This window comes from Xiphophorus couchianus, chromosome 13, assembly GCF_001444195.1.
Source record: "Xiphophorus couchianus chromosome 13, X_couchianus-1.0, whole genome shotgun sequence".
Lineage (NCBI taxonomy): Eukaryota > Metazoa > Chordata > Actinopteri > Cyprinodontiformes > Poeciliidae > Xiphophorus > Xiphophorus couchianus.
Genome location: NC_040240.1, coordinates 18,100,111 through 18,127,494, shown reverse-complemented (window position 1 = coordinate 18,127,494; position 27,384 = coordinate 18,100,111). Strand labels below are relative to the sequence as shown.

Below are 27,384 nucleotides of genomic sequence, written 5' to 3'. Positions count from 1 at the left end.
AACATGAGTTGCAGCATGTTTGGTCAGCTCGTTTTACTGCTTTATGCGGTGTACAATAGCTACTGGAAAAGACTGATGTTTCATTATTGACTTACCATCCAGAAACGACTTCCTGTATTCTTGTTGGATGTGCAGGAGGCTCTACTAATGCTTTTCAAAGATGTACAGTAGTATAATTGTGTATCTGTTTGCAGCCATTTTCACGTGAGTGTAAATGTTGAGTTGGTGGGTGTGGCCAGCAGCAGCTTATTTGGATTTAAAGTGACAGGATGCCCTAAAATGTATGATTTTGTGTTAAAAATGTAATAAAGATGTTTTGTTTGGACCAATCCTAACCTGTTCAGGGAAACAGAATAGGTCACCTTTAAAGCAACTTCAGCTTTCATGGATTTCTTGCAGTTTATTCGGTGCTTTTGAGTCCTGATTTAATTGCACAATAGGACAGACATAACAGTTTTTTATAGTTTGACTGAAGGGCTACACAGCGAGCCAATCAGGCAGTGTTTCCCGTCAGGAAGTGGCAACATTTCAACCAATCACATGGTCAGTATCGCTGGATCTAGGCTGCTGGTGCACCCATTAAACTCACCAATTAAAGTCGAGTCTGCAGAAGCAGGATTTATCTATCATGCTCTAATTGGTTGATTGTGGCTGGTCTGAGGTGAGATTGAGTCGTCCATCATGTCCGACTGAGGGCCGCCGTCGGGGGAGGAGCCGCAGCCAAGCGAGCCGAATTGCCCGTCATAAGATGTAAAAGGCTGCGGGGTTTGAAGGTGGCAGGACGGTTTTTTATAGAGAAGTCGACAGGTTTCTGGGGTAATCTGTTTTTCCGAGGCGAACCGTTATCGACTGCCCTCGGGGACGGAGCTCGGGAAAAGTAAAAGAAACTTCCATTGCGCTGCTGTTCTCTGTTTCCTCACATCACTTCCCCTCTGTGATGAATTTTTGTTTTGCTTTGTCCGTGTTATTACAGCAGCCCTCCCTTCAGCTGTTCTATTAGCTTTTAACAGTGAGAACAGCAATCACAACGCTCACTCTCTGCCTCTTTTCTGAGCTATATATCCGCCTTTTTGAGTTTCCACGCCAACAGCGAGGCAGCTCCTGATTCAATAGCAGCTATAAAACATGGCTGCAAACCTGTGTCTGTTTTACTGGCTCAATTTAGCTTGGCTCAAGGGCGCTGCAGCAATATCTCTGTATGTTCGCCCGCCTGTTCAGCAGAAGCCGGGGAAAACGGTGGCCATTTTCACGTCTGACAGTTTGACTGACTGCTCTATTTGGGCCCAGAAAGGATTGAGGCAGGCCTGACAGACTGACGCTTAGATACAGCTGATGACTCCGTCTGCATTGTCCTGCTATCGCGTTCCCCCCCATGGCTTCCTTTTTGTGAGACGGACCGGCACAGATGCCGCTGATCTAACCTCAGGTTGGCTTGTCTGGGAAATATTACACAAGAACGCACACTTATTTCAGCTTTGCTTTGGCCTACAGATCTTCAATAGCTGCTTTTAAGGCAGCATGAAGCAAGCAGTTCAGGAGCTTAGCTATGCTTTCATCATACTTTTATGCTGCTTTTGAAATGTTTATTCAAGGAGGTGGAAGGTGTGGCAGAGGGTTTTTTGCATTTTAAGCAATTCTTTGCAACAAAGGTGTGGATTAGCATTTACATATACCAAAATCTGAAGTCATATATGTGATAATTTCATTTATTGCACAAAGAACGGGCAGACGGTGGCTTTCAGAGTATTTACTAGGTATTCACTGATCATCTTTTTTCACTTCTGATACCAATATATGAGGTTTCGCATATCTGATACAGAAAAACTGAGCTGAATTGACTTAAAATGTGTCTGTTTTAAACATCTTGAGGACATAATGAATAAACATTTCCATCACAATAAACATTTAGACAACAAATCTTTAAATGCAACGCCACAAAGCTAACCATCTCTGTAGATAAATGGCAGAATTTCACCTTTAAGTCATCAGCTGACTTTGAAAACACTTGAGTAACATTGTGGTGTGAAAGCAGGAAGCTGGAGCTGCTTCACCTCCTTGTTGTGTGAAAACTCATCTCTGTGTGAAACGCTTTATTGGAGTGATTACAAGGCTCATTGATAGTCCTTTATGATTTCATAATCTGAGAGGCTAACAATAAATCTTTTCATCCACTCGTGTAATTTTGATTTTTATGTGCTCTCTGGGATGCTGCAAAATGTGCGAAGGGGCAGTTTTGTGTTGTTTTTCTGTCTGAGTGGATCAGAAAACTTTCCAAATTAAAAGTACATTTCCAAGATTCAAAGAAGCCAAGCTATGAAAATGAAGATAAAATGGTATTATTTTCTCAGAAAATGGCAAGAGTTTTCCTTTTGAAATCATGCTGATGTTAAAGCTTTTATGTTCCGTGGTTGTGATTATACCAAAGAAAAGCTTTAGACCATCAAAGGACTGCATTGAAAGTAAATATCAAGCAGAGTATTTTTTTTCCTAGTTGTTTCTTTTTCTGTTTGCAGATAATCCAGGACCGAGTGCTGGAGCACGGCTCCAGGAGCAGCCTGATGTGGAACAGCCACCCTGGAGGCCTGTTTGCCTTGCCGCAGTACTCCGGATACCTGGGAGACTTCCCCTTTTACTACGCCACACTGGGTCAGTAACGCAAAAAACCCAGAGTAGCATTAATACAGCAGAGGAATTATACAAAATTCAGATTTTATGCTTCCATTTGGGTCTCTGCTGCTTCTAAAAACAGACCAAACACTTAAAAAAACACCCAAACTTGGGAATAAGTTAATGTCTAGTTGGTGTCTGGAAAACGAGCTGTTTCAAAAACCTCCCAATTGCTAAGTCACCTTTGACGGGCAATGTGCCGTTACCTAGCAACCCAAGCAGAACTCCAGCACATTTGGTCAGCTGGTTTTACTGATGTATTCACTATACAATGGCTGCTGGAAAAGACAAGTGTTTTGTTCTTGACTTGCCATCCAGAAACCACTTGCAGCATTGTTATTGATGTTATTTTGTACACTGCGAAAAATACAAAAAAACAAACAACGCCTTTAATTTATGGTAAAATACTGACAGTTGTGGGTATTTTATCGTAAATTAGAGACTTTTTTTACAATGTAGTTTAATACACAATTTCTGATTCAGTAAAGTGGCAGAAATGTTTCTCATGGTGGGTTTTTTCTTTTTTTAATGTCAGAAAGTGGCTTTTTCCAAATTAAAATGTTGGAAAACAGAAATTTCCCACTCAGGTCCCATATTTTCTCTAACTGAAATCATAACCAAGATTTTCTGTGAATTTCTTTCCCTTTCTCTTTATTAGTTTTCATCCAAGAAGACGGTTTCCATATCATTTCTGTTCAAATCCAGCTGTGGCTTCTGAACTTTATCTGATTGGCAACAAGAGATGGCCTAAAGTTGCTGCTGCAGCTCCGTCAGGCTTCTAGTGGGATGGACGAATGGGTCCGTGACGGATATCTGTATTAGTTCTGCTGACACACCAACCCGTCCATCACTGGGTTTAAAGTCAGCAATGCTGCGGCGAGGCCAGATTCCTGCCGCTACGGTTCAACAGAGCCGATATTTCCCCCCTCCGCCACATTTCTGCAACCCTCTCCATCCCTGACTTCCTAACTCCATCATCATCCACTGCTGCAACAAACACACACACACAGCAGAATGAACTCAGCCAGGTTTTACTCCGGATATGGAAATGGTGGATGCGGTGACAGGCACAGATTACAATGGCTGCAGCTGAATTTGTTTGTCAAGGAGGAAGCAATTAAACACGGATGGGCTTTTAGGAGACAAAGTGGCTTGTCACTGATGGGTAAATGTGTGAAACCAAAGCTAGATCATTTGTTTCTAACTGGCTTTTCTTCTTCCTCTCAAAGAGCCAGTGAAAGGCTGCAGACTCTGTTGTCATTCATAACACCACTCTTTAACTGTAGCTGCGTTTCCATTACAAGCAAATCTTTGTCGATATTCTGCTAATGTCTGAAAAAACACAATATTGCAATTGCAGTGTTTCCATTAAATAAGAAATGAAATTAAAATGACGTGAAAAAACTTGTTCACATGATAAGTCATTAAAAATCCTGGCAGCAGTAGTTGTAAACATGAGATACATTCATCTATCAGCCATCTGATGAGACGGCGGCGTCTTATTCAGGCGTTGGAGTAACAAACCTCTTATCCTTGCATCGCTTTGGGGAAAATGTAGTCTGCAATTTTACAGAAGAAATTTGGACTCAACATGTTCAAATGACACAACTTTTTATGAATTAAGCAAACAGACGCTCCTTCATTGTGAGGCTTCACCAGCTTGAACAAGTCAAAGATCGCTGCCCTAATCTGTCCTCCACGTTATGATGCTGCATTAAAACTTGATGCCAAAAGTACAAAAGCCTGTCTGTGCCTCAAAGCATCCTGGAGTGTATATGCAAACTTTCAGGAAGTGAGAAGCTTAATGTGGTCATAGAGGCTGATAAAAGCCCAGCATCATGTGCCACAGGCAGAAAACGGCACGTGAATCCAAAGTTTAGCAACCCAGACAATAAACTCTGCAGGTTCTGTTTGGGGTTTCATAAACACCTGGCAGCTCTAGACTCATATTTGCAGATTTCAGATAGTCTGCAGAGGAATCACAAAGACACCGTAGTTTACAAAGTTTGAAAACCACATATGCTAATCTTCTCAGAAATTGCTCAGTGGCAGGGAGACGAGTCGTCTGACGCTATCTCCTCCCCGCCATGCTTTGCTGGTTTGGGTTGGATTAGATTTAAATTAGGAGACGCTGGACGCCCTTTATGATCCGTCTGCCTCTGCGTCTTTTCCTTCCATATTTTCAGCTTCGATTACTCTGCTCCAGCAGGAAGTCGGGTTGAATCTAAAGTCACATCAGCGGTCGGTTGTCTCTTTATCGAGCTGCAAGATGAAATATTTAATGATCAGGAGATTCAGAGTTTTTCCAAACACATTAACATTGTTGAATATTTTAAAGTTGTTTTGAAAAATGTTCATCCCTGCCAGTTAAACTGTTTGTATTTGTTCCCGCTGACAGCCTCGCCTCCACTGAAAATAGACTGTAAGATTTTGAGAACAAGCCTCTAGTTCTTGTTGACAATTGGCTCTACACTGCAAAAAATAACTAACTTTTCAGTTTCAGTTTTAAGTTGATAATTTCTTAATATTGATTAAGTAAAGTTCTAGTTCCACAGGCAGATGATTTCACTTATAACACGGGGAAAATTCAAATAATCTGCCAGTGGAACTAGAACTTTTTCATCAAAATTAAGGAATTATTGACTTAAAACAAGCTCCTATTTTGCTGAAAAGTTACTTGTAAATTGCTGTACTGAAGCAAATTTCATTGTACAATGACGATAAAGACTGATTCTGATTCTGGTAAGCTGGAACAAACTTTCAGAAAACTGCAAAACAGCTGAAATATTGAGTGCCTTTCAATCTAGACTAAAAACCCAACAGTTTCGCTTTTGAATCATAATCAATGAAACATTAATCAACAATCTAAAGTGTAACAATGGCACTTGACAAAATGTAATGGTTCAAGATGTTGACTGTTTGTTCTACACCTTTGTATTTTTCTCTTTTTATGATGTAAAACACCTTTAGATGCCTTGTTGCTGAAAGGTACCATATAAATAAAATGTGATCTGATTTTGATTTTCACTTTGCATTGTTGTTGGTTGTGCAGGAGGCTCCACTTCTGCTTCTCAAAGATGTACAGTAGTATGACTGCGCATCTGTTTGCAGCTGTTTTCACGTGCGAGTGTAAACATTGAGTTGGGGTCGTGGCCAGCAGCTGCTCATTTGACCCTAAAATGTAGGATTTTGTGTAAAAAATGTATTGAACAAGTTTTGTATAATCCGTAGATCTAAACCTGTTCAAGGAAACATAACAGGTCACCTTTAAGGTGTCAGTCAAAAGCATTTAAAGACTGTGTGTTTCTGTTTGTGTTTCAGGTATTAAACCGTACCCCAAGTTCACTGCAGTCATCCATGCCGTCTCCCCTCTGGTGTCCCAGTCCCAACCCATTCTCAAGCTACTGGTAGCTGTGGCCAAATCCCAGTACTGTGCTCAGGTAAATATTTGCCTGAGCGCCACATTATGCGGCAAACGGCGGCCCACTCCACAATTGCATTTTCCAAGCGGAGCAGAACAGCAGAGCTCATCCCGGGTCTGTGTGTGCTGTGAATTAACTCTGGAGGATTGAATTAGAGCAGCAGTTTGTAGCCAGGGTACATCTGTCTCCATGGCAGCCGAGCCCCCTTCAGCACAGCTGGAGATGGCGTGTATTGATTCCCCAGCTTGCTCCTTACCAAAGCGGGAAATGAAATGGAATTTGCTCCTAGATGGCTGGGTTTTGTTCTCTTTTATTGTGGGAGTGAGAGTGGCTGTGTTTTGGTTTGTTTGTGCAGGAAACGGAGTGGATGAGGAAGTAAATCCAATTCAGTATTTATAGTTTGTAACAGTAGTGAAATATTCAGGGTTTCTAGGGTTTTCAGGTCAAAACTTTTCAGGTCAATAGGGTTTTCTTTCCCTTTTAGGCAGAAACACAAAACTTCACTGTAAATGTATTGGAGATGTTCATAAAATGTTCTGACCTGCAATATAAAACTGGAGGATACAAAAAATGGATGGATGAATGAATGAACGGATGTACTAAGAGACAAATAGGGTGGTGGAAAAACTGATAGCTGAACAGACAAATTGAGAAATGGACAGATAAATAATGAATGAGGAAATAATGGATGGATGGATGGATGAACAAATTAAAGAATGGACAGATGATTGATGGATGGATAAATTAGAAGGATGAATGGATGAGTGAACAGATCCCTCATAGAGGCTCCCTCTGGTCTAATGAAGGTAGGTTCAGGGTTATATCTGGTGGAAGAAATAAAGGGCAAATAATCTCTGTGTCTTAGGGTTCATTCACACCAGCCATGTTTGTTCCACTTTAATCAAATTCTGGTTCCAGTTTGTTTGGGGAGGAGTGAATACACAATCCAACTCTGATGTGGACCAAAAATGACCAAGGTCCGCCTAAAAACCTCGGTCTCAGTTCAGCCGAAGTGAACTCTGGTTCGGTCTGAATGCATATATGAATGCGAACAGAAACCGCTCCAAAAGAAGGACGTGAACTATAGCGCAGAGCATTCTGGGTAAATACAACCAAAACAAACACACAGGTCTAGTGCTATCAGGAGAAATGGCTCATGGTCTTTTACCAAAGACAAAAAAGAAATCCTAACAGTGCTAAAATCTGACGCTGCTTCATTTTGTTTTACATTCCATGAAGTAGGAAGCTGCGCTCATGTCGTCTTCAGAGGTTTTTCTGTCGTTTCCATCAGTAGTTTTTGGTGCAGCACCACCACAGGCGACCGGGGGGACAGGATTTTTTGAAGGGTTTGATTCGTTGGACATATTGCAGTGAAAGCGAACCGATCAACAATCTCATAAAAAAAAACTAAATCGGGGCCGATTTATCAGTGTATCCCTATTTTATTTTGTTGCAAATACAACCTTTGCTACAAATGATCAAGCACAAAAGAGCAGTTATTGCATTTCAAACAATAAAATCTGTATTTTATTATTTAGTAAAGAAAATAAGTTTTATTTTATTTAATGTCTAGTATTGTATGAAAAAGACTTAAATTAAAAACTGCAGAATTTGCACAAAAAAAATTTTGATTAATTGTCAGAATAATTGATTAATCGATAATTAATCGCAACCATATATCAGTCTGCACCCAGCTTTCTGCTTTGATGGAGCTGCTTTCCCGTTTGCCTTCTCCAGGCTGTGCGTGCAGAGCGGAGAGCCGGGTGCACAGCGAAGGGGGGCATTTCTTCCTCTTATCGCACAAAAAAACAAGAGGAGAGCTGCTGTACTACTAGTGAAGACGAATGAATGAACAGTGAACACTGAAGGGTAAAACTGGACGACAGAAACGTTGTGAGGAGCGCTCTGACTCGGCAGACCTCCTGCTGCGTGTTTTGCAGTTTCCTCCTGCCGTCGTTTATCCGGCGCACTCAGACAATACTTCCCTGTCGACACCCAAAGAGGGCGGCGAGCCGACAGAGACTCCATCTGTCTTCCTAATCAAACCGCTATAGAAGTGTGTGAGCGCATTAACACCCGTCTGTGTGCAGCATACCTGTTGTTATCTCTCTGTGACAGCAGTATTTACCCCCCCATTAGCTTCCTGAAGGATTTCTCTTTTTTTTGTTATCTCCATTCGCTGAGAATTGGGAGATGATTTAGTGATTTATCAAACAGCTGTACATCATCTTCTTCCTCTGCCAGTGACATATTTTGTACGCTAACTCACAGCTGCTGCAGCCTTATGGGAATGCTTCAGCACACATCCAAATATCTCCCAGCACATTGCTCTGCAGGTCCAGTCAGGGATCAGAGTCCCCCCGGGGCGAGCCACGGTGTGTGTGACGTCGCTGCTGCCTGAGTAACACGAAGCTTTATTGATCGCTGCAGGGAAATTCCTGTGGTTCACCTCCGTTGGGACTGGGGACGCCTCTGAGCGGAACCAGGATGGGAGAATCTACAGACTGGCTGGAGGACATTTCAGCAGGGCAGACGTTTGCTGGCGGACGGAGACTGACTGGGAGACTGCTGCCGTGTCCCAGAGAGTTTTACTCACCTCAAACCAGGAGATAAACGGGTTAAGCATGAGTGGATTTTCACTCCGAACGCCATCTAAATGTGGTTCCCATATCCGTCTGCCGAAGTCAGAGCACTGCAAGAAAATCTCCCAACACACTATAATTTGGGCTATTTTACTCTGGCAGCTATTATTTGGACGATTAATCAATTGTTCTGACAATTAATCGATTAATCCAATTTTTAAAAACTGGCACTTTCTACATATGTTTCATCTAATCACAAATACAAATAAGCAAATAACTCAATTCCTTTTTTAAAATAACCAAAATAAACATTTTATTCCCTAAAATTCAACAACATAGCTTGGCAGCAAACAACGCATCAGCAGCTAAAACAATACCTCTAACGCCAACGTGTAAAAAAGTCCTTTCTCCTTTCTGCTCTGTTAATTATGTTGTTTTTATTAATTGGATTGCATAAAGAGATTTTTTTTTTTTACTGAATTTAAACTGGGTGTAACTAAAACTATGTCATTTTTGGAGTTCTGGGCAGAACATTTTTACAGACAGAAGTTTTTTATTCATCTTAAATGCAAAATGCATATAGTTTTTGTACATTTTGGTGTTTTGTTCTTTTTGAAAATGGCATTTGTTTGAGTCTGTACACTCCAATTAACGATTAATTGATTATTAAATTAGTCAGCAATTATTTAAATAAGTGATTAATCATGATTAATACGATTAATCGTTACAGCCATAACTATTACTATAAGCATTATTGTTTCAGAGAATGTTTTCTTCACCCACCCACCCATCCACTCACGTTGTCTTTGTCTGATCTGACATCTGCAACAAAAAAAGTAAAAACATGATTAATCTCTAAGGCTGGAATGTTATCACAGCATTTTACATCTTAAGCAACTGAAACATAGAATAATGGAACAAATTAAGATGAATTTAATTCTATATCAAACTAAATTTACAACTTAAAAAACATAATACTGCTGAAAAAACTAAAGCAATAAAAAACTACATGAAATAAACAATTATGGGAAACAAACACAAAGTGCCAGTTTGCCCAGGGGAAACTAAACTATATGGCCTCAATAATGCGGAACACACGTCACAGTTAAGACCAAAAGTCCTTCTGACGACTAAAGAGCAAAATAATTTATAAAACGATTAACACAAAAACCCTGAGAAGGAACAAAACCAGGAACACAGAAGCCCAGACATTATTTAGCTTTCATTTAGTCAAAACTCAGAGCAGACAAACGTTTTTGCAGCCAAAGAAATAAGAAAAGAGTTGTTTTGGTTTTTTTCTGTTTAAGCCACCTGGGTCGGCCTGACCCAACGGACAAACTCAGACATATTTGTTAAATCAAGAACAGCACGACCCTGCTGTCTGACTTTAACTAACAGCACTTTGTCATGGTCTGCCTCTCCATATCGTTTCTCACCAGCGTTCTGTGTGTGTGTGTTTCTGATTAAATATTAATGAATCCTGCTGTGGTAATTCAGTGAATCGGTTGACCTGCAGGTTGCTGCGTCGCTGTCTGAGTCATCTAAAACATGACATGACCGCAGCTGGGGGCGTGACCTCTGCCCCCAACTGGGAAACGTCCTCGGACGCCGTGATTGGATCGTTTCCCCTCTGAAATGTTAACCCTGCTGCCGCGGCGGTGGCTGCGGCTGCGGCACGGTGATAATTGGAAAATATTTTATCGCTTCGTTTGCCCTTTGCGGCTCTTTAACATTGAATCAACTCGTAACAAGGTGACATTTTCTGGCCGTGAGCCACATAAATGTCACGTGTTTCATGGTTTAAATCCGTAGGTTTGCTCCTCTGAGGGTGAAACAGGAATAAATTATTAAACATGCACATAAAGTAAATCATTGTTTCTGACTATAGTTTAGTTTTATTTCATTGTGACTTTTAGTTTGTCAAATTCAGCTAGTCGTAATTAGTTTTTAAGAGTGCATTTGCTAGTTTTTATTCGCTAAATATTTTCACTTTTGCTATTTTTATTAGTTCTTTTTATATATTGTTTTGATTTTGCTACTTTTTATTAATTATTAATAGTTTTATACTGTATCATTTTTGCTAGTTTATTAGCTATTGTTAAATATTGTTTTTGCTAGTTTTTAGTAGTTATAGTCGTAGTTTTAGTCTTTCCATACTTTGGTTAATTTTTCGGTGCACAATTCAGAAAGGTCAAAGTATTGTGATTATGATTGATTTATAAATACTCAACAGAAAGTGCAATTTAAAAAAAAAATTCAATCATTGAGTCTGGAGTTTTCTCCCGTCGTGTGGAGTTGGGAGAAACGGAGCGCCGTAATTTATTGATAGCTGAGGTAAACTGTGGGGAGAAGGAAAATCTATTTCACATTTCGAAAGGCAGATAAATAGATTCATGCACATAAAAACAAAGGATAATATACGTATAATTTAAGTGTGTTTTAGTTATTTTGAGAAAAGTGTGATATAGTTAAAGTTAGTTACAGTTTTTCCCTTTAATTTTAGTTAACTATAGTAACTTTACAGTAGAAAAAACTAATTTTTTCTGTCTTTTTCAGATTATCGTCCTGTGGAACTGCGACAAGCCGCTCCCGGCCAAACACCGCTGGCCCGCCACCTCCGTGCCCGTCATCGTGATCGAGGGAGAGAACAAGGTGAACACACACACTCTCTCACACACACACACACACACACACGCACCCTCAGATGCCTCACAGGTGTGATTGCTATCATTTCTAATTACATATTCCCAAACGGTAAACCTACTGTATCTTTATTCACTCTGGGAGTTAATGAGTTTCGATTTGTGCCGCGCTGATCCCATTAAAGGACAGTTTTAGTTTTAATTCAACCTCAGTAATGAGAGTTTTACACTCTGGATGACTGGAGGCAAATCCCTTTGCCTGCTTTGGACCCAAGCTTCAGAACCACGAAGCATTTATTTGGTTTTGATTTATTTGCTTTTGTTTCACATTTTTTACCTTAATTGTGATCTAAATTATAATTAAGAATCAACTTTAGTTTGTTTTAGCTTCAACAAAACTGGTATTTGATTTTAAAATCAATAAAATAAAAGGATCGGCTGAAAACTCATCTGTAGTTGCCTAACAAAAATGATCTCCAGTTTTTAACAAAATCCTACAAACTCAACAGAACATCTGTTTGACAAAATATTCTTATTACTAGTCACTTTAATATTATTTTTACTATTCAATAAGCTGATATTGAATAATAATTATTATTAAATAATATTTAAATAATACATATTATTATTTATTATGTTATTTGTTATTATTTTGTTATTCTGTGTTTACTAAGTTGAGCTAAAACTAGATTAAACCAAGTTTTACAGTGGTAAAACTTTCTGCATATTTCCTGCTTAATTATTGTTCAAAGCTTTATGGAAGTTTTATTTTTTGTCATGTTAGAAATTTATATTTAAAAAAGTATTCAAAATAAAATTGTTCATTTTTAGATTTAAAAAAATAGTTTAAATAAGTAAAATAAAATTAAAATAAAATTTTTTTTTTTTTTCCTTTTTTGGTTTTAATCCTTGATTATCCGAAAAATATTCAGATTTTTCTTTCAAAACGTTCTTGTTTAATAAACCTCTAATTTCTCTGGTTTTGTTATATTTATGCTTGGAATAAAAGCTGCATTGTTTTAAAGTTTTTTCTACATCTTTACCAGGATTTTCTGCAGAGTTTATGATTTAAGAAAACCTTAAACTCTGCAGAGTTTCATCAGTAAAACAGTCAGAACGGCTGCAGTTCTTCTTCATTTTGCTTTTTAACTATAAAACATATTTGTAGAGTGAAATTACCTGGAGAACATGTTTATCTTTCCCACTTTTTGTTTATAGACCCCTCATCTACTGAGGAATTGCTCAGTTTGTTGAATTATAGATGTCGATGCTTCAGACTCACCTGTGTGGAAGTGGTTTCCTCTCCGCTGTCAGTCAGCTGGCGGCGGCAGCCGGGTTTGTGGTTTTCCCTCCCCCCCTTGACTCTGAGTGGTTTCTTCCAAGCTGTCAGTCATAACGGGAGGCCTCAGCGTCTGAAAAAGTGAGCAGAATGGGTCCAGCGTTCTGCCTGCGTGTGTGTGTGTGTGTGTGTGTGCGTGCGTGTGTGTGTGTGTGTGTGTGTGTCATGCGGCCTGTGGTTTGTTGTGATTGTGGTGTTTCTGTGTTTACTGCGGCGAGCCAAGCTGTGTTCTTCACCCCACAGAGGGAGACGCAGGCAGAGCTTTATTTTCTCCCTCCCTTCTTTATCCTGCAACTTCCTTATTTCATCGTCTTCCTCATAGACATACTCTTCATCGTTTCTAATTTATTAGCAGAACAAAATGGTCGGTCTGGTCCAGATCAGACCGCCATGCTTTTATACCCAAAGTGACCAAGTTGTACCAAACTGCAGCCGTTTGACCGAACAGGAAGGTAGTGGGACGGTTTTAGGCAAAATAATGCCGAACGAGATTTGGTGATCTTTCTGCTTTCTACTGGCCAGGAGACTCGTTTCTTGTAAATGGAAGAATCCACATCCTCCAGTATACGGACGGCGGTTAATTAAGTATGTCTGTTTCATTCGTTTGGAGAAGATTAGAACTGCAAAAATATAAAACCTTACCAATTATTTTTGTTCTAGTTTCTAGTGCAGATATCTCGATGTACTTGAGGACAAAACTAACATAAAAGTGACGTTTTATCAACATATAGATGCTGGTTTTAAGTCAATAATTCCTTAATATTCATTAAAATTTCTAGTTCATTGGCAGATTATTTAATTTATAAGACTGTTTCCCCATGTTTTAAGTTAATTTATCTGCCAATGGAACGAGTACATTTTCATCAATATTATTATTAACAATAATAATAATAATAATAATAATGGATTTTATTTGTCAGCGTCTTTCAAACACCCAAGGACATTTTACAGCATTATAAACACAAACAGTAGAAAGTGGCTACAAAGACACAAAATAACTAAAAAAGATCAAAGCTAACTTGAACAGTTGAGTTTTTAGTTCTGCTTTGAAGGCCAGAAGAGAGTCAATTAAGGAGTTATTTACTTACAATAAGCCTCTATATCTGGCTAAAATGTTACTTTAAGTCAGTTTGTCTTATTTTGAAGTGTTCTAAGATGTTTGCACTAGAAATTAAACCCAAATCACTTGTTAAGATTTTGTGTTTTTGCAGTGCAGTAAAAAATGGCAGCCATTTATATGTTATGTTTGAAGGAATTTCAGCAGATAGATTCGTGTTGGTTGTGTAATTTTGGCACAAACCTGAAACTTGCATTGGCTGTTTTATGAATACAGAACAGGGTGTAGTAGGGGTGAGGTGGGAGGGATTTTTGTTATTGTTTTGTGATGTTTACATAAAAACCAATAAAAAGAGCTTGATTCAAAGCTACCAGAATTGCACAAAGATTTCCAAATTTGCACAGAAACATAATTAAACCCTACACAAACTCTTTAGACAGTTTATCGGCTAAAAGGTGAGTTTCACTTTAAATGTAACTTCCTGAAACCCTGATCGACAAAATATACGATCCCCACTTGTTGCTAAGTGTCCGGTCGGCTGGTCGGCTGGTCCTCTCTCCTCCTCCGCTGAGGAGCCGGATCGCTGCAGGCGGATTCCCGCTGAGAAGTCTCCCATTCCTGGAGAGCAGCACAAGCCCCAGGCTAATCCATCTCACTTCTAACGTTACAAACACCAGCCTCTCATCCTGCCTTTGTCTCTCTCCCTTGTTTGTCTAGCTGTCACTCTCCTGTCTCCTTGTCTCTTGTTTTTTTTCTTCTCTGTGTGGAAAAACAAGAGGGAAAGCGGGAGAAGGGATTGTTTGGTTTCCTCTCTTTGTGGCCACAGGATGAAGTGAGACTGAGGGCGAAGAGCTTCTCACGTTTCCTCTAAACTCTGATTTTTCCTCTTCGTCTGTCGCTCACACGCTGGAAATACGAGCAACACTTGAAGTGATGAGAGACTGGACGCTTATGTGAGAGCAAGCTGGAGTTAAATCAATGTTTTCCATAAACGCATCAACTCAATATGAGGAAAGGAAATCCCTTTCCCTTCCTCATACACTGCAAAAACACAAAATCTTACCAAATAGTTTTTGTCTAGATTCTTGTGCAGATATCTTAGGACACTTGAAATAAGGCAAAACCAACCCAAAAATAACTTTCAACAAGAAATAGAAGCTTGTCAATAATTCTTTAATATTGATGAAAACCTACCAGTTCCATTGGCAGATTATTTCACTTATAATAAGACATTTCCTCCATGTTTTTAGTGAAATAATCTGCCAATTGAACTGGTAGTTTAAAATCAATAATTATTGACTTAAAACAAGCTCTTATATCGTCCTAAGAAATTACATGTTAATTAGTTTTTTCTTATTTCAAGTGTATTAAGATATTAGTAGAAACTGGAACAAAAATACTTGGTAAGGTCTTGTGTTTTTGCAGTGTATTAAAGGGATTGTCTGGCTGCATTAATTATTGGTCTCAATGAGATGGTTTAACAAGCTTCAGGTTGGGTTCTGGTTGGTAGCAGTGACGTTGAAGGCCTCCTGCTGGTGGCGCTGCAGCCGGCCTGTTGTTGCTGCGTGTTGCCGCTCTCAGCTGCAGCGGTGATTAACACCTGCAGAGGGTGAGGTCACTCCCAGAGCGCAGGTGTTTCTGGAGGAAACGGGTCAGCATAGAGCATGGAGGATGGACTGTCTCCTCCATGCAGGTGGTGTTTTCCTTTAAAAAGCCGGACCTTTAGAAGCTGCTGAGCGCTGGATCAGAGGCTCCTCTCTGCTGGATTTAATGTGAGGGAGACTTTAACTAGACCACGAATTTAAATGTTTCCCAGATCCAGGTGAGGAAATGCCTTCATCTCCAGAATTTACTCTCTGGGCCCGTTTATGCTAACATCCAACTCATTATACATCCATCCATCCTGTTATCCAACCATCCATTCATCCAACCATTTTTTCATCCCTCCATCTTTCTGTCCTTTCATCTATTCATTTGTCCATCTGTCCATCCAACCAACTATCCATCCATCATCCATCCTTCATTTTTGCAGTTTTGCAGTTTATTTTTTTCTATACTTAAAAAATGACCACTCTGAAAAAAGAACACATAAACACACACCAATCAATCGATTAAAAATCATGGTTTAAGGATTCTGTTTTTTGATTTTAGCTTGGAAGACGTGACAGAACCATATGTGTGTGTGTGCGGGCGTGTGTGTGTGTGTGTGTGTGTCTATCAACACCAATTAAACCCATGTGTTTAACTGGTGTGAAGCTGTGGGAGTTGCAGCTCACATCCGGTTCAAATCTTCATCAAGAATCTGTTGTTTCTTTTCTCCTCCTTTCTTCACTGCAACCGTTTCAATCTAAACATCCTCAAGATGTTGCTCCTCTTCTCCACCCTCCATCACTTTCTCCACTACATGTAAGCGGCTGTCATGTATAATACTTCTTCTGGCTTCTTCTGCTCCAAAATATACATAGTCTGCTTTCAAATGGGCGTGGAGAAGAAGAGTAAATTTGTGCCACATGTATAACACAAGACTTGCAGCATGTATCTGGGTCCGTTTCTATGTTTTTATTGATTTAAAGGAGAAAAGAAGCGCCTGCAGCAGTAATGGAAACTTGTTTCAGCACTATATCACTGCTGAAAACGACAGGCCGCGCCCTGCAGGAAGGAGCAGGAGATTTGCTTTTCCCTCCCCTCTTTCCAAGCTGCTATTTGTTGTTGTCATGGCCTGTTGTCTCCCCTGAATGCTGTGAATGTGTGAGGCGCCATTAAAAATGCATGCCTTAGATATTGGGAGCCAAAGAGTGAGGGGATTTATTTTTTTTTATTCATCTCAGGGTGAATTTTTCTGTGCAGATTGAAGGGAGGCGGTGGATCCATGCATGTTTAAAATTTATATTTTTCACAATTTTGTTCTTCCATTTGGTTCTCAGTTGCTTTTAAAAACAATCCAAGCGCTTAAAAGAAGACACCCAGACAGTTTTTGCCAATAAGTTTTTTTGTTGTCTAGAAAACGAGCCATTTCAAAAGCCTTCCAAATGTTAAGAGAAATTACATGCACACTGCGCCGTTACCTAGCAACCCCAGCAGAGTTCCAGCACATTTGTTCCGCGGATTTTACCTCTGTGTGCTGTACAATGGCTTCTGGAAAAGACGAGTATATAGTTGTTGACTTATCATCCAGAAACTACTTGATTCATTCCTGTTGGTTGTGCAGGAAGCTCCACTTCTGCTTTTCATAGATGTATGGTTGCACAATTGCAAATCTACTTGCAGCCATTTTTTGTGAGTTGGATTTGCTTGGAAAAAGGTGACAAGAGGCCCTAAAACATCTCATTCTGAAAAGAGCTCATAATAGGCAGAACTGTCCAGACTAACATCTCATGATCTGAGTATGATTTTGTGCAAAAACGTGTAATGAACATGTTTTGAATAGACCATAAATCTAACCTAACCTGTTCAAGGAAGCATAATAGGAAACATTTAAAGCTAAATCCGCCGTTTTTCTTTAAATAAGAAATCTACTTTTATTCCAAGCAGCTTTGACTCACATTTTCTAACGAGAGTCAGGAAAGTAAATTATCCTTTTTCTTCCTAGATTCTTTCAGCTCTAATTCAACTTCAGACTTTGTTCTTGTTAATGTCTTTGGAGAGGAGTAACTGTCTGATAACCATCTGGATGCTACCTGTCTGTCTCAGTGGCTGTTGAGTCAGCAGAGCTGCAGCCATATTTCTGTCAGGACCTGATAACCATCTGACATGCGTCTTCTGGCTTTAACTTGGTTTATGGTTCATTTTCCTTTAGATACATGCATAGCCTGCAGCTCCGTCTACATGCATGACCTCAGTCACTGAGAGCAATTAAACCTCTACATCAGTCTGTAGTTGAATCCCAGGAATGCTGGCAGGAAAATCCTTTGTTTTATCTTTTCATGTTGCGTTAGTGCGTCCAAACAATTAAGCTTATTAATTGTAAATTAATGGTTTATTAGATCAAAATTAATTCTTGTCAGTTAACCAGTAACGTTTGCTTAGGCCTTTTTCAGTGTTGTAGTTTGGTCTCCAACCAGCAGAGGCCACCATGGGTCACCCTTTAGTGGGTCCAGTTGATAAGGAAACAAAGGTGGCAGGGCTATGCCAGAACGGGAAAGAGAAACAGTCTAAACAGAGTCCAGTTTGTGATGAAAAATTAATTTCATGTGGTTCTGTTTATAAATATAAACACTCGACAAGCTCCTTAAGTTCACTCAGCTAAGCTATTAAGAAGTTTCTATTTTGTTATATTTTATAAATTATTTAAGTTTAATAATGTGAGAAAACCACAATTTTGTTTTACTCTGTCAGTATTTAAAACAGCTGACACAAAATAATGTTAAAATTTGAGCAGATCAATAAGATTGACTCATTAATCAATAACTTGCATCCCTCTATGAACATTGTTGCCGATTTATTTTTAATACTCCTGCCGCTGCTGTTACTGCGCGAGGCTAAATGAAAAACGCTCCGTCTTGTTTGGTCGCCACTCGACCCAAATAAGCAGAAGACGAGTGGAAGAACAGCTGAGTCTGTCTGAATCAATAGGAAGTTATTTTACTGTTAACAAGCGACTCTTACAATAACTCGCACTCTTCTGAAAGGTTTCTATGGAAACGTATTAGCATTACGCTGCTGTAAATTCACTGTGAACTGCCATTTGTCTTGGGTACAGATGAGTTGAATCGTTTTTAGATGTAGAAATCTGGAATAAACTCTTTTTGGATCCCAGAGTGTTCTCCGCTCCAATTTAGCTTTTGTTAGCATTTTTGGGTAAACTAATTTAGAATTTGATTACAGATTTGATACATTTATGATTTATTAAAATTATTTGTAAAAAAAAAAAAAAGTAGGAGATTTTTTTAACAAAATTTGAACCAGGTGAAGCTAAAATTGCTATTTGAGGAATTCTAGGTAGAACGTATCTATAGACAAAGGTTTTTATATTGTACATGCAAAATGTATATGTTGTCCAGTTTTGGCTTAATTACTTTTCAGAATATAGTTTTTTCATCAAATAGCTTTTTTTTTTGGAGTTTATATACTCCAGTTAATGATAAATCGATTACAAAATTAGTTGATGATTATTTCAGTTATGATTAATTGATTAATCATAATACAAATAGTTTTTTGAGTTGATTTTGTTTTTGTTTAGTTTTGTTTTTTGTAAATCCCTATTTGAATATATTTTTGGGATAAAAGACATAAATATTTTTTTCTTCTCTCTGCTGTCTTTCCTTTTATTGATTTATATATTTTTTCTATTGTATATAATTGTTTTTAATGATTTTTAAAAATTTCATTAATTCTTTTTGCCCTAGTTGTACGTAATAATAAAATGTACTGAGATCAGATTTTTTGTTTCCAACCTATAATCATCAAAACTAACAGGAAAAATCCAACTGTGTATAATAAATTGAGAGTTTATCTGGTTTCTCTTTGCTCTTTCAGTCTCTTTGAGGCTCGTAACCAAATAATCATTTATCAACCCGGTTCTCCAGCTGTTCTGGCTTGTTTCTCACTCTGGGTTCTGTTTCTCCTCCCTGCAGGTCATGAGCAGCCGCTTCCTGCCGTACAAGTCCATCGTGACCGACGCTGTCCTCAGCCTGGATGAAGACACCGTGTTGTCCACCACAGAGGTAACTCCTCACATTACACCACAGCCGCCATCTTTCTGTTAGGCTACCTGCAGAACAAACGCCTTTTTTATGTTTCCTTGAACATGTTAGGCTAGATGTATACAAAACATGTTCATTACATTTTTCTGCTCAAAATCATTCTTGGATAGTGAAATTTTAGTTCGTTCAATTCTGCCTATTTTGAGCTCGTTTCATAAAGAAAATGTTTTAAGGTGTCTTGTCACTTTAAATCCAAATAAGCTGTTTCTGGCCACGCCCCCAACTCAACATTTACACTCAGCAAACGGATGAGCAATTATACAACCGTACATCTTTAAAAAGATTAAGCCAACATGTATACAGCAACAACAAATAAATCACATGTGCTGTTTAGTTAACTTCATGTGAGTTCTGTGAAAACTGTACATACAAAAAGATCATATTCTGGATCTGTTTATTGTATTTCTATTTAATTTTATCTGTAGGTACTTTATTAATATACAGTCGTTTATATTTTTGGATATTTTTATATCAGTGGTGTATATTTTGTTACTGTGACTATTCAGGTGATCAAATTGTTCTGGACCTCAACTTGGGTTGCTAGGTGAGGGACAATGCCTGCTGATTTGTGACTTAGGTTTTTGAAATGACTCATTTTCCAGACACCAACTTTAACGTTTTACCAAAAAACAGCAGTGTGGTTTTTTTAAGTGCTTGACTGGTTTTAGAATCAGTTGAGACCCAAATGGGAGTATATAAATGTGCAAAATGTGAGTTTTGCCTAAAAGTTCATCTTTATTCTGGTTTTATTTATAAATTTCTCATCTTACTTTCAATTCTGTTCAGTCTGTTGGAAACCCATCTGAACTTGTCCGCTCGCCTAATTGGGAGCAGCAGTGATTTTTTTTTTTTTGTTTGTTTCTCTTTGTTCCACATGCTGTCGGGATCATTCCTGGGTTTGGTGTTTATGCGTGTCTGTGTGGTTTTTTTTTTGTTTTGTGCTGTTTTCTTGTTTTTTGTTTTTAAACCGGGGACAAGTTCTGGCGCAGCACCATGGGAAGCCAGATGCTGCTTTGAAGAGCGCAGAATTAGATCTCATAAAACGGCTGTTGGTGCGGATCAAGATGGCAGAGCCGAGGGAGCCAGGAATCCATCACCCAAAACTAATTCCACCTGTGTTCCTCCCATGAAGATAGCTGAGCACAAACTGTTCTCCGTGGGTTTTAGAAGTCGCAGCTTTAATGTCAGCTCAGAGGAAAACTTTTTCTTCACTGCAACGCTTTTGGGCTTTCATCTAAACAAAGTCTTTCTTTTTATCCTCCTGTTTACTCCAGAGTTTTATGTGGGGCGCAGTGGAGGGGTCTGGGCCCATTTTTGCTTTTGCTTCACAAAGATAACCTCAGTAATCAAATGAATTATGAGAGAAAAACAATCCAAACCTATAAATGAGAAAAAGTATTTTACCCCTTTAAAGGCAGGAACTAACATCATCATCATCACTTTGGAGATTTTTGTCCCACTTTTCTTTGCTTATGATGGACTAAATTCACCTTAAAAAGTCAAAAATGCTTTTTAAAGAAATAAAAGTCTTAACCACTTTATCCGTGAGGTTTTTTACCTTCACAAACTTCATTAAATGATTCAGTCCTCCTGTTTGGTTAGCTGATAAGTGTTTTTCCCGTTTCCTAGCAACAAGGGTGACTCAATTTACCACAAACCTTCCTACAAGCTTTAAATTGGATTTAACCCTCAATATGTATGACTTTGTGTTTTACTTCTTGAATCAGATAACTGAAATTAAGTAATTTCTGCTGTGGATAGTTAACTAAATGCTTAAAATCACAGTTCATACGGCTGCTTGAAATCCTTGAATTTCAATTAGGTGTTCTCAAGTTTTGGAAAGTCCTTGATTTCCACGTAAAGTCATCGAAAGTGCTTTATTTTCAAACTTAACAGTTTTGTAATAAAGTTTAATTTAATGTTTGAATAAAAGTCTAAATTTCTAAAGCATTATTTACAGGTGAAACCAGTTATTTTTATACACCAAAAAAAAAAAAAACACAAAACTTTTTTTTTCTCACTGAACTAAAATCAAACTAAACTTCTTCTCTTTTAGGTTCATTAGAATTACAAAAATTATTTCTATTTGGTGAATTCCAAAAAACCTACCAAAAACATTTTTTAGAGGTTTGTTTTGTAACTTGGAAGTATTTAATTTGAGCAATAAGATCATTTACCCACAGTTTGCTTGGATTGTTTCAATGTAATGAACATTTATTATCCTGATGACTCAATAACTTATTGTTTATTGAAATAAAGGTTGGCTTATATTTTATGTTATTGAAATTGTATTATTATATTTGTGTTTTTTTCTCAGAGCAGTCGGGTACATGTGATTTGTGAGAGACATTACAAAACACAGGCTTAATTTACCTACAATGTTGAATACTACCACATGACGTAAACTAATACATTATATAATAGTGAATTTAAATAGTTTTTAAATTAATTTGTAAAGTGTGGCCCTGGAAAAGATTGAAAACGTACTTGAAAAGTGCCTGAGTTTTTATTGAAAAGTGTACCAACCCTGTATAAATCTGTTTTTGTTGTTGTTTGATTGATTGTTTGTTTGTTGTTTTTTTTTCTCGTAATATTGACGGTGAATTCACTCCTCCTTGCTAACGTTTTGTCCAGGTGGACTTTGCTTTCACCGTCTGGCAGAGTTTTCCGGAGCGGATCGTGGGTTATCCGGCCCGCAGCCACTTCTGGGACAGCAACAAGGAGCGCTGGGGCTACACCTCCAAATGGACCAACGACTACTCTATGGTTCTGACCGGCGCCGCCATGTTCCACAGGTACGGCTCTGCCCTTCTCCACGCCGCTCTCGTCTATAAATGGGACTGCCTGCAGACGAAGAAGGCTTTTGTACCCTTAGCTTCTTTTTTCTCGTTCAACTTTTTAAAGCAGTCACCATAGATGATTTCTGCAAGTTTCTGAAATATTTTTGCTGCTGGAATTAGCCAGTCAATCCTTAGCCAGTCTTTAGAAACGCCCACTTTGAGTCTGCAGAGAACCCCCTCTGGCTCGTCTCTGTTTTGATGGAGCGCTTTGAAGCAGTGATCTGCAGTTCATAAAGTAAATGTGATGTTCAGTGGAGCACAGCCTCAGGAAACCATGGTTTTGACATCGACTACGTTTTAGAATAAAAGTCGATTTGTCTTGAACGCAGAGCTCTGTAGCTCCTACATGAGGCTCAGCTGATGTCCTGTCAGCTTTAATATGGCTTCAGTCTGCTGTCGGGAGGACGCCACATCAGGCTGGAGTCAGAGAGTCAGCACCTCCCAGCGCCTAATCACTCCTAATATGGCTCTCATAACACTGGAGTAGAAGCATCATTCGGGAAATATAATATGGAAGACACTCGTCTCTCCAGATCCCACCACCTACTCCCTATCCTGTTCTCTAAAAGGGTTTTCTAGTCATCCATCCCTTCATCCTTCCATCTATCAGCCCAGATTAGCTCCCATCACTTTAACAACTTGCTGAACAGTTGTTATATAAATTGCCCCAGAAGTTATTGCGATGAACAATAATATTGTTTTGAGACCATTTTCAAGTAATTTAATAATAATAGCAAAAAAAAAAGAAAATGCAAGTACACCTTCTCAAATACCAATAAACTGTAAAATCTAATAAACATTTAACTCTTGAACTGGAAGACATTTTAAATATCCAAAATAAATAAACAAAACAATTGAAAGAGATAAAAAGGAAACTGAATCCATCCATCTTGTTCTCATTGCAAAAATATAAAATCTTATCAAGTAATTTTGTGTTTCCTGTGAAAATATTTTATTACGACTGAAAAAAGATCAAAATTAACTTACAAGTAACTTTTAAACAAGATGTAGGAGCTCGTTTTAAGTCAGTAATTTCTTAATATAGATAAAAATAGCTGTTTCCACTGGCAGATTATTTCACTTATAACAAGACAGTTTTTTGTCAATATTAAGGAAATATTGACTTTAAACAATCTATTCTTGCTTGCTGAAAATTTACTTGTTAGTTTTTGTTTTATTTCAAGTGTATCAAGATATTCTCTTTATAATCTAGACCAGATTTACTTGGTAAGATTTTGTATTTTTGCAACACTTTGCCATGGTATTCCATTTGGTAAAAAATATTCTCAAATACTGGGCAACTGATGAAATTATCAATAATTTAATATTTAAAAATTGCATAATCACACTGACCAAAATATAAAGTTGAGTGAAAATTTTGGTATTTTAATTATCAAAATGAAAAAATGTATATAAATAGCATAATTACATAATCAGGCAAAATACATCTTTTTTAACTGTTTCAATGTAAAACTTGTGAAACTTTAACAAAAACTGCAGGTTTATGTGTTTCTGGTGGTTAAAATAAATTTGTTCATTCAGTGAAGTTACTCGCAGTATCCAGAAACTTACTCAAGTAAAAGTAACTAAGTAAATGTAACTAGTTATTACCAAACTCGGCTTTAGAGGCTAAATGAAGCTAAACCTACCAGTTTTTAAAATCCGATTAATCATTTGTAGAAGCCATATTTAAATCTCAGCGTAATCCTAATCCAGCTCCCGTCTCTTAGGTACTACCACTTCCTGTACACCCACTACCTGCCCAGCAGCCTGAAGAACATGGTGGACCAGCTGGCCAACTGCGAGGACATCCTGATGAACTTCCTGGTGTCGGCCGTCACCAAGCTGCCGCCCATTAAGATCACACAGAAGAAGCAGTACAAGGAGACCATGATGGGGCAGGTGAGGAAGCCACCAAAAGTAACTTTATTATTATTATTACTGAGACCATGATGGGGCAGATGAGGAAGCCACCAAAAGTAACTTTATTAGTAATGCAGTAAATCGTGAAGCTTGTAGTGTTGGACCAGAACCCGAGTTATTTTGATTTTCTTCCTTCTTCTGACTCATCTTGCAGCCATTGTTTCCTTTGAGCTGCAGCCAGCCCTCCCTGCTTCTCAGCTTGATTTATAACGCTGTACTTTAGCTAGGCCCCTGGGGGCCGCAGGACAAAAGCTCAGAAACGAGGGAAACGACGTCCAGATTCCCAAACCCACAAACATGCAGCGGCCGATGATTGATAGAGAAGTTTGTTGCTCCTCTGATGGTGAATCAGAAGTTGAAATGTTAGACAAATCGTTCCAGAGAAATAAAACCGAAGAGCCCGACTGCTTTCGTTCATGAAATCAGAGATCATCATCCTGGATCAAACATGATTTAGTAGATCTGAACCATTAGCTTTAATTGCTGTTTATTCAGTATTTAAAGCGTTTTATCCGTCTGTCCTTCATTTGAGTTCCTGACAGAATTCCCACGTTTTTCATTTTTTAAATCTCATACTCCTCTGTCTATCTAAGTCTCAATAATCTGCACTGTTTAGATAAAGCAAGTTTATTTATTTAGCAACATTCATACACAAATACTTCAGAGAACATCAAAGTATAAACATAAAAGGAACAAATATTTCAAATAGCTCATTAATCAGATCCTTTGATGAAAAGCTGCTGTAAATAAAAATGTTTTCCGACACAAAAATGCAACAAAGAGGGAAAAAAACTTTATGGTGAAACTGAAAAGACTGAGACTGTATTCCAGAAATTATGGTAAATGAGGAAGTTTGCTGTGTTTCTAGCTTCAGCCGTTGTTTACGTCCTGATTTAACGCCTCTGGCTTCTTCTGCTGCAGAATTACGAGGGAAAAGTTGCAACATGTCCTGTTTATAACAAATTAGATTTATTGTGTGGGTTAAAAAATCAGACACCCAGATGTATGAAAGTCAGATCTGGGTTACATTTACCTAAATGCTGAGTAAGTAGATCTCTGAAAACCTGCATTATTTTAAGTCATATTTTATATATGATGTATCTTAATAACTGAAGGTATTGTAATTACTGTGTGTCCCGTTATTATTTACAATTGTCATTACAAGGTCTCCCTCAGAAAAAGCCTGGTGGTTGAGTGTTAGTCATTCATACAGTGGTCAGCTGTGTTTTTGAGTTAAAACATATTTAAAATTGACATGAAATTTGAAAACATCACTTGATAATTGTGTGTTATTGGAAGATTAACGCCTGAACACCAATTATAAAGTCTTTAGAAAAAAGTAAACATTTTAAAAAGACTGAAGTAATGCTTAGCTTGGTGGGGCACAAGTAAAGCCTGGTGGCCCTCCAGGCTTATAATACACTTGGGGAAACCCTGCATTATATTATTATTAGGTTTTCTTGTCTTGTTTGGAGTTATTTTGTAACCATTTTGTTTTGTAATATTTGTTTTTTGGCTCTTTACCCCAGTATACTGAACAGGAACATGAATATTATAACATGGTTTTAATTACAAATTTTTGATAGTTATTGATTTGGTAAGTCATCTATTTCATTAAATTGAAATAAGAGGTTGGATTTAATAAATGTTCACTTCTTCCTACTCCTTTTCAGTCAGAAAAGTAGTAAACTAATAATTTTGTTCTTGGTTTCTCTGTCCTACTGATTGCTCGTTTTGTTTTTAAAAACCTGTTTGAAATAAATAAATCAAATACATTTAGTTGATTATGCTACAAAACGTCCCGATGTGCCTGGTAAACACACCGTAGTGAAACCTGGAGAAGATGTTGGGTTGGTAGACGGGGTTTTAAATGTGTGTTTTCTCCTGTAGTCTTCACGGGCGTCTCGCTGGGCCGACCCGGACCACTTCGCCCAGCGGCAGACCTGCATGAACAAGTTCGCCAGCTGGTTTGGCGCCATGCCGCTCATCCACTCCCAGATGAGGCTGGACCCCGTGCTCTTCAAGGACCAGGTCTCCATCCTCCGCAAAAAATACAGGGACATCGAGAGGCTCTGACAGGACCGCCGCCCCCTCGGGGGGGACTCCACGCAGGGGGAGGCGCGCGACAGAGACTCCGTGGAGAGCCGGAGGAGCAGCCGGACCACGGCCGGATGGGCGGGGAGAGACGGCGCTCTGTCTTCCACTCAGCACATGGCCAATGACCACAGCGCCGCCGCCGCTGCTCCCGGGACCTGATCCGGACGGGAATCAGGAGGAAACAGAAACAATGCAAACAGAGACACAAACAGAACTGGATGTTTCACACGGCGCGCACTACTGACGACACAAAAAAAGAAACTGTGGGTTAGAATATTTTTTTGTACGAGGAAAAACCCTGGAGGACGTCGACTTTCCTGCTTTCTCCGCACATGTGCAGGATGGTAGAGGGGAGGGGCGTTTGAGCGTTCCTCATCCGCATCAGGACATGAAACCGGACCCGACAGAGAGATCCGACTCCTGTAGGTAGAAGCTGTTCGCACACAGAGCTTTGGTTTAGTTTGCTGGTGTTCTCCCGACACACCGGAGAGACGGTCTCCCATCACCTGTTCCTCAAATTAAACTGATTTCAAAGATATTAATAAGTGGATCCAGAGGTCATCAAAGGTCAACAAACCTGGAAAAATCAAATGGAATATGGTGTCACTTTGTGCCATTATAATATTTAAGATTTTTTAAAATAAAAGGTCACCAGAGATCAACCTGCCCATATTAAAGGTGACCTATTACGCTTCCTTAAACAGGTCAATGGCCTATACAAAACATTTTCACACAAAATCCAGATAAGCTCCTGATGGCCACGCCCCCAAAACTTAATGCCTCCATTAGAAACTGTCAATATTCTGCTAATGTTGGAAAAACACCATTTTGCAATTAAAATCCCATGTGAATAAGTTTGTCATGACACTCGTGTTTCCAAAAACATGTTTCCATTGCAGTTTTGCAAATTAAAAAAATGTCCTAGCAGCAAAACTTTTTAATTGACAACAGGATTTTTTTAATTGGTGTGTTAACATTAAGCAAATACATTTTTGATGTGTCAAAATGTGCAATTCTACAACCGTGCATCTTTGAAAAACAGAAGTGGCGCCTCCTGCACAACCAACAAGAATGCCAGTAGTGATTTCTTGACGGAAGGTCAATAACAAAGCA

The 27,384-nt window shown here is 38.7% G+C and overlaps 1 protein-coding gene across 1 annotated transcript in view; it reads left to right on the top strand.

The window, feature by feature from the left end:
- The window catches only part of ext1b (exostosin glycosyltransferase 1b), a 150,080-nt gene extending 123,173 nt beyond the window's left edge, over window positions 1-26,907 (top strand). Inside the window, exons 5-11 of the mRNA XM_028035374.1 lie at window positions 2,514-2,646; window positions 5,989-6,107; window positions 11,228-11,323; window positions 19,283-19,372; window positions 22,046-22,206; window positions 23,982-24,153; window positions 26,065-26,907. Of these exons, the coding sequence (XP_027891175.1) occupies window positions 2,514-2,646; window positions 5,989-6,107; window positions 11,228-11,323; window positions 19,283-19,372; window positions 22,046-22,206; window positions 23,982-24,153; window positions 26,065-26,250 (957 nt within the window). The 3' untranslated portion in view covers window positions 26,251-26,907. The remainder of the gene's footprint in view (window positions 1-2,513; window positions 2,647-5,988; window positions 6,108-11,227; window positions 11,324-19,282; window positions 19,373-22,045; window positions 22,207-23,981; window positions 24,154-26,064) is intronic.
- Window positions 26,908-27,384: the final 477 nt, after the last annotated feature.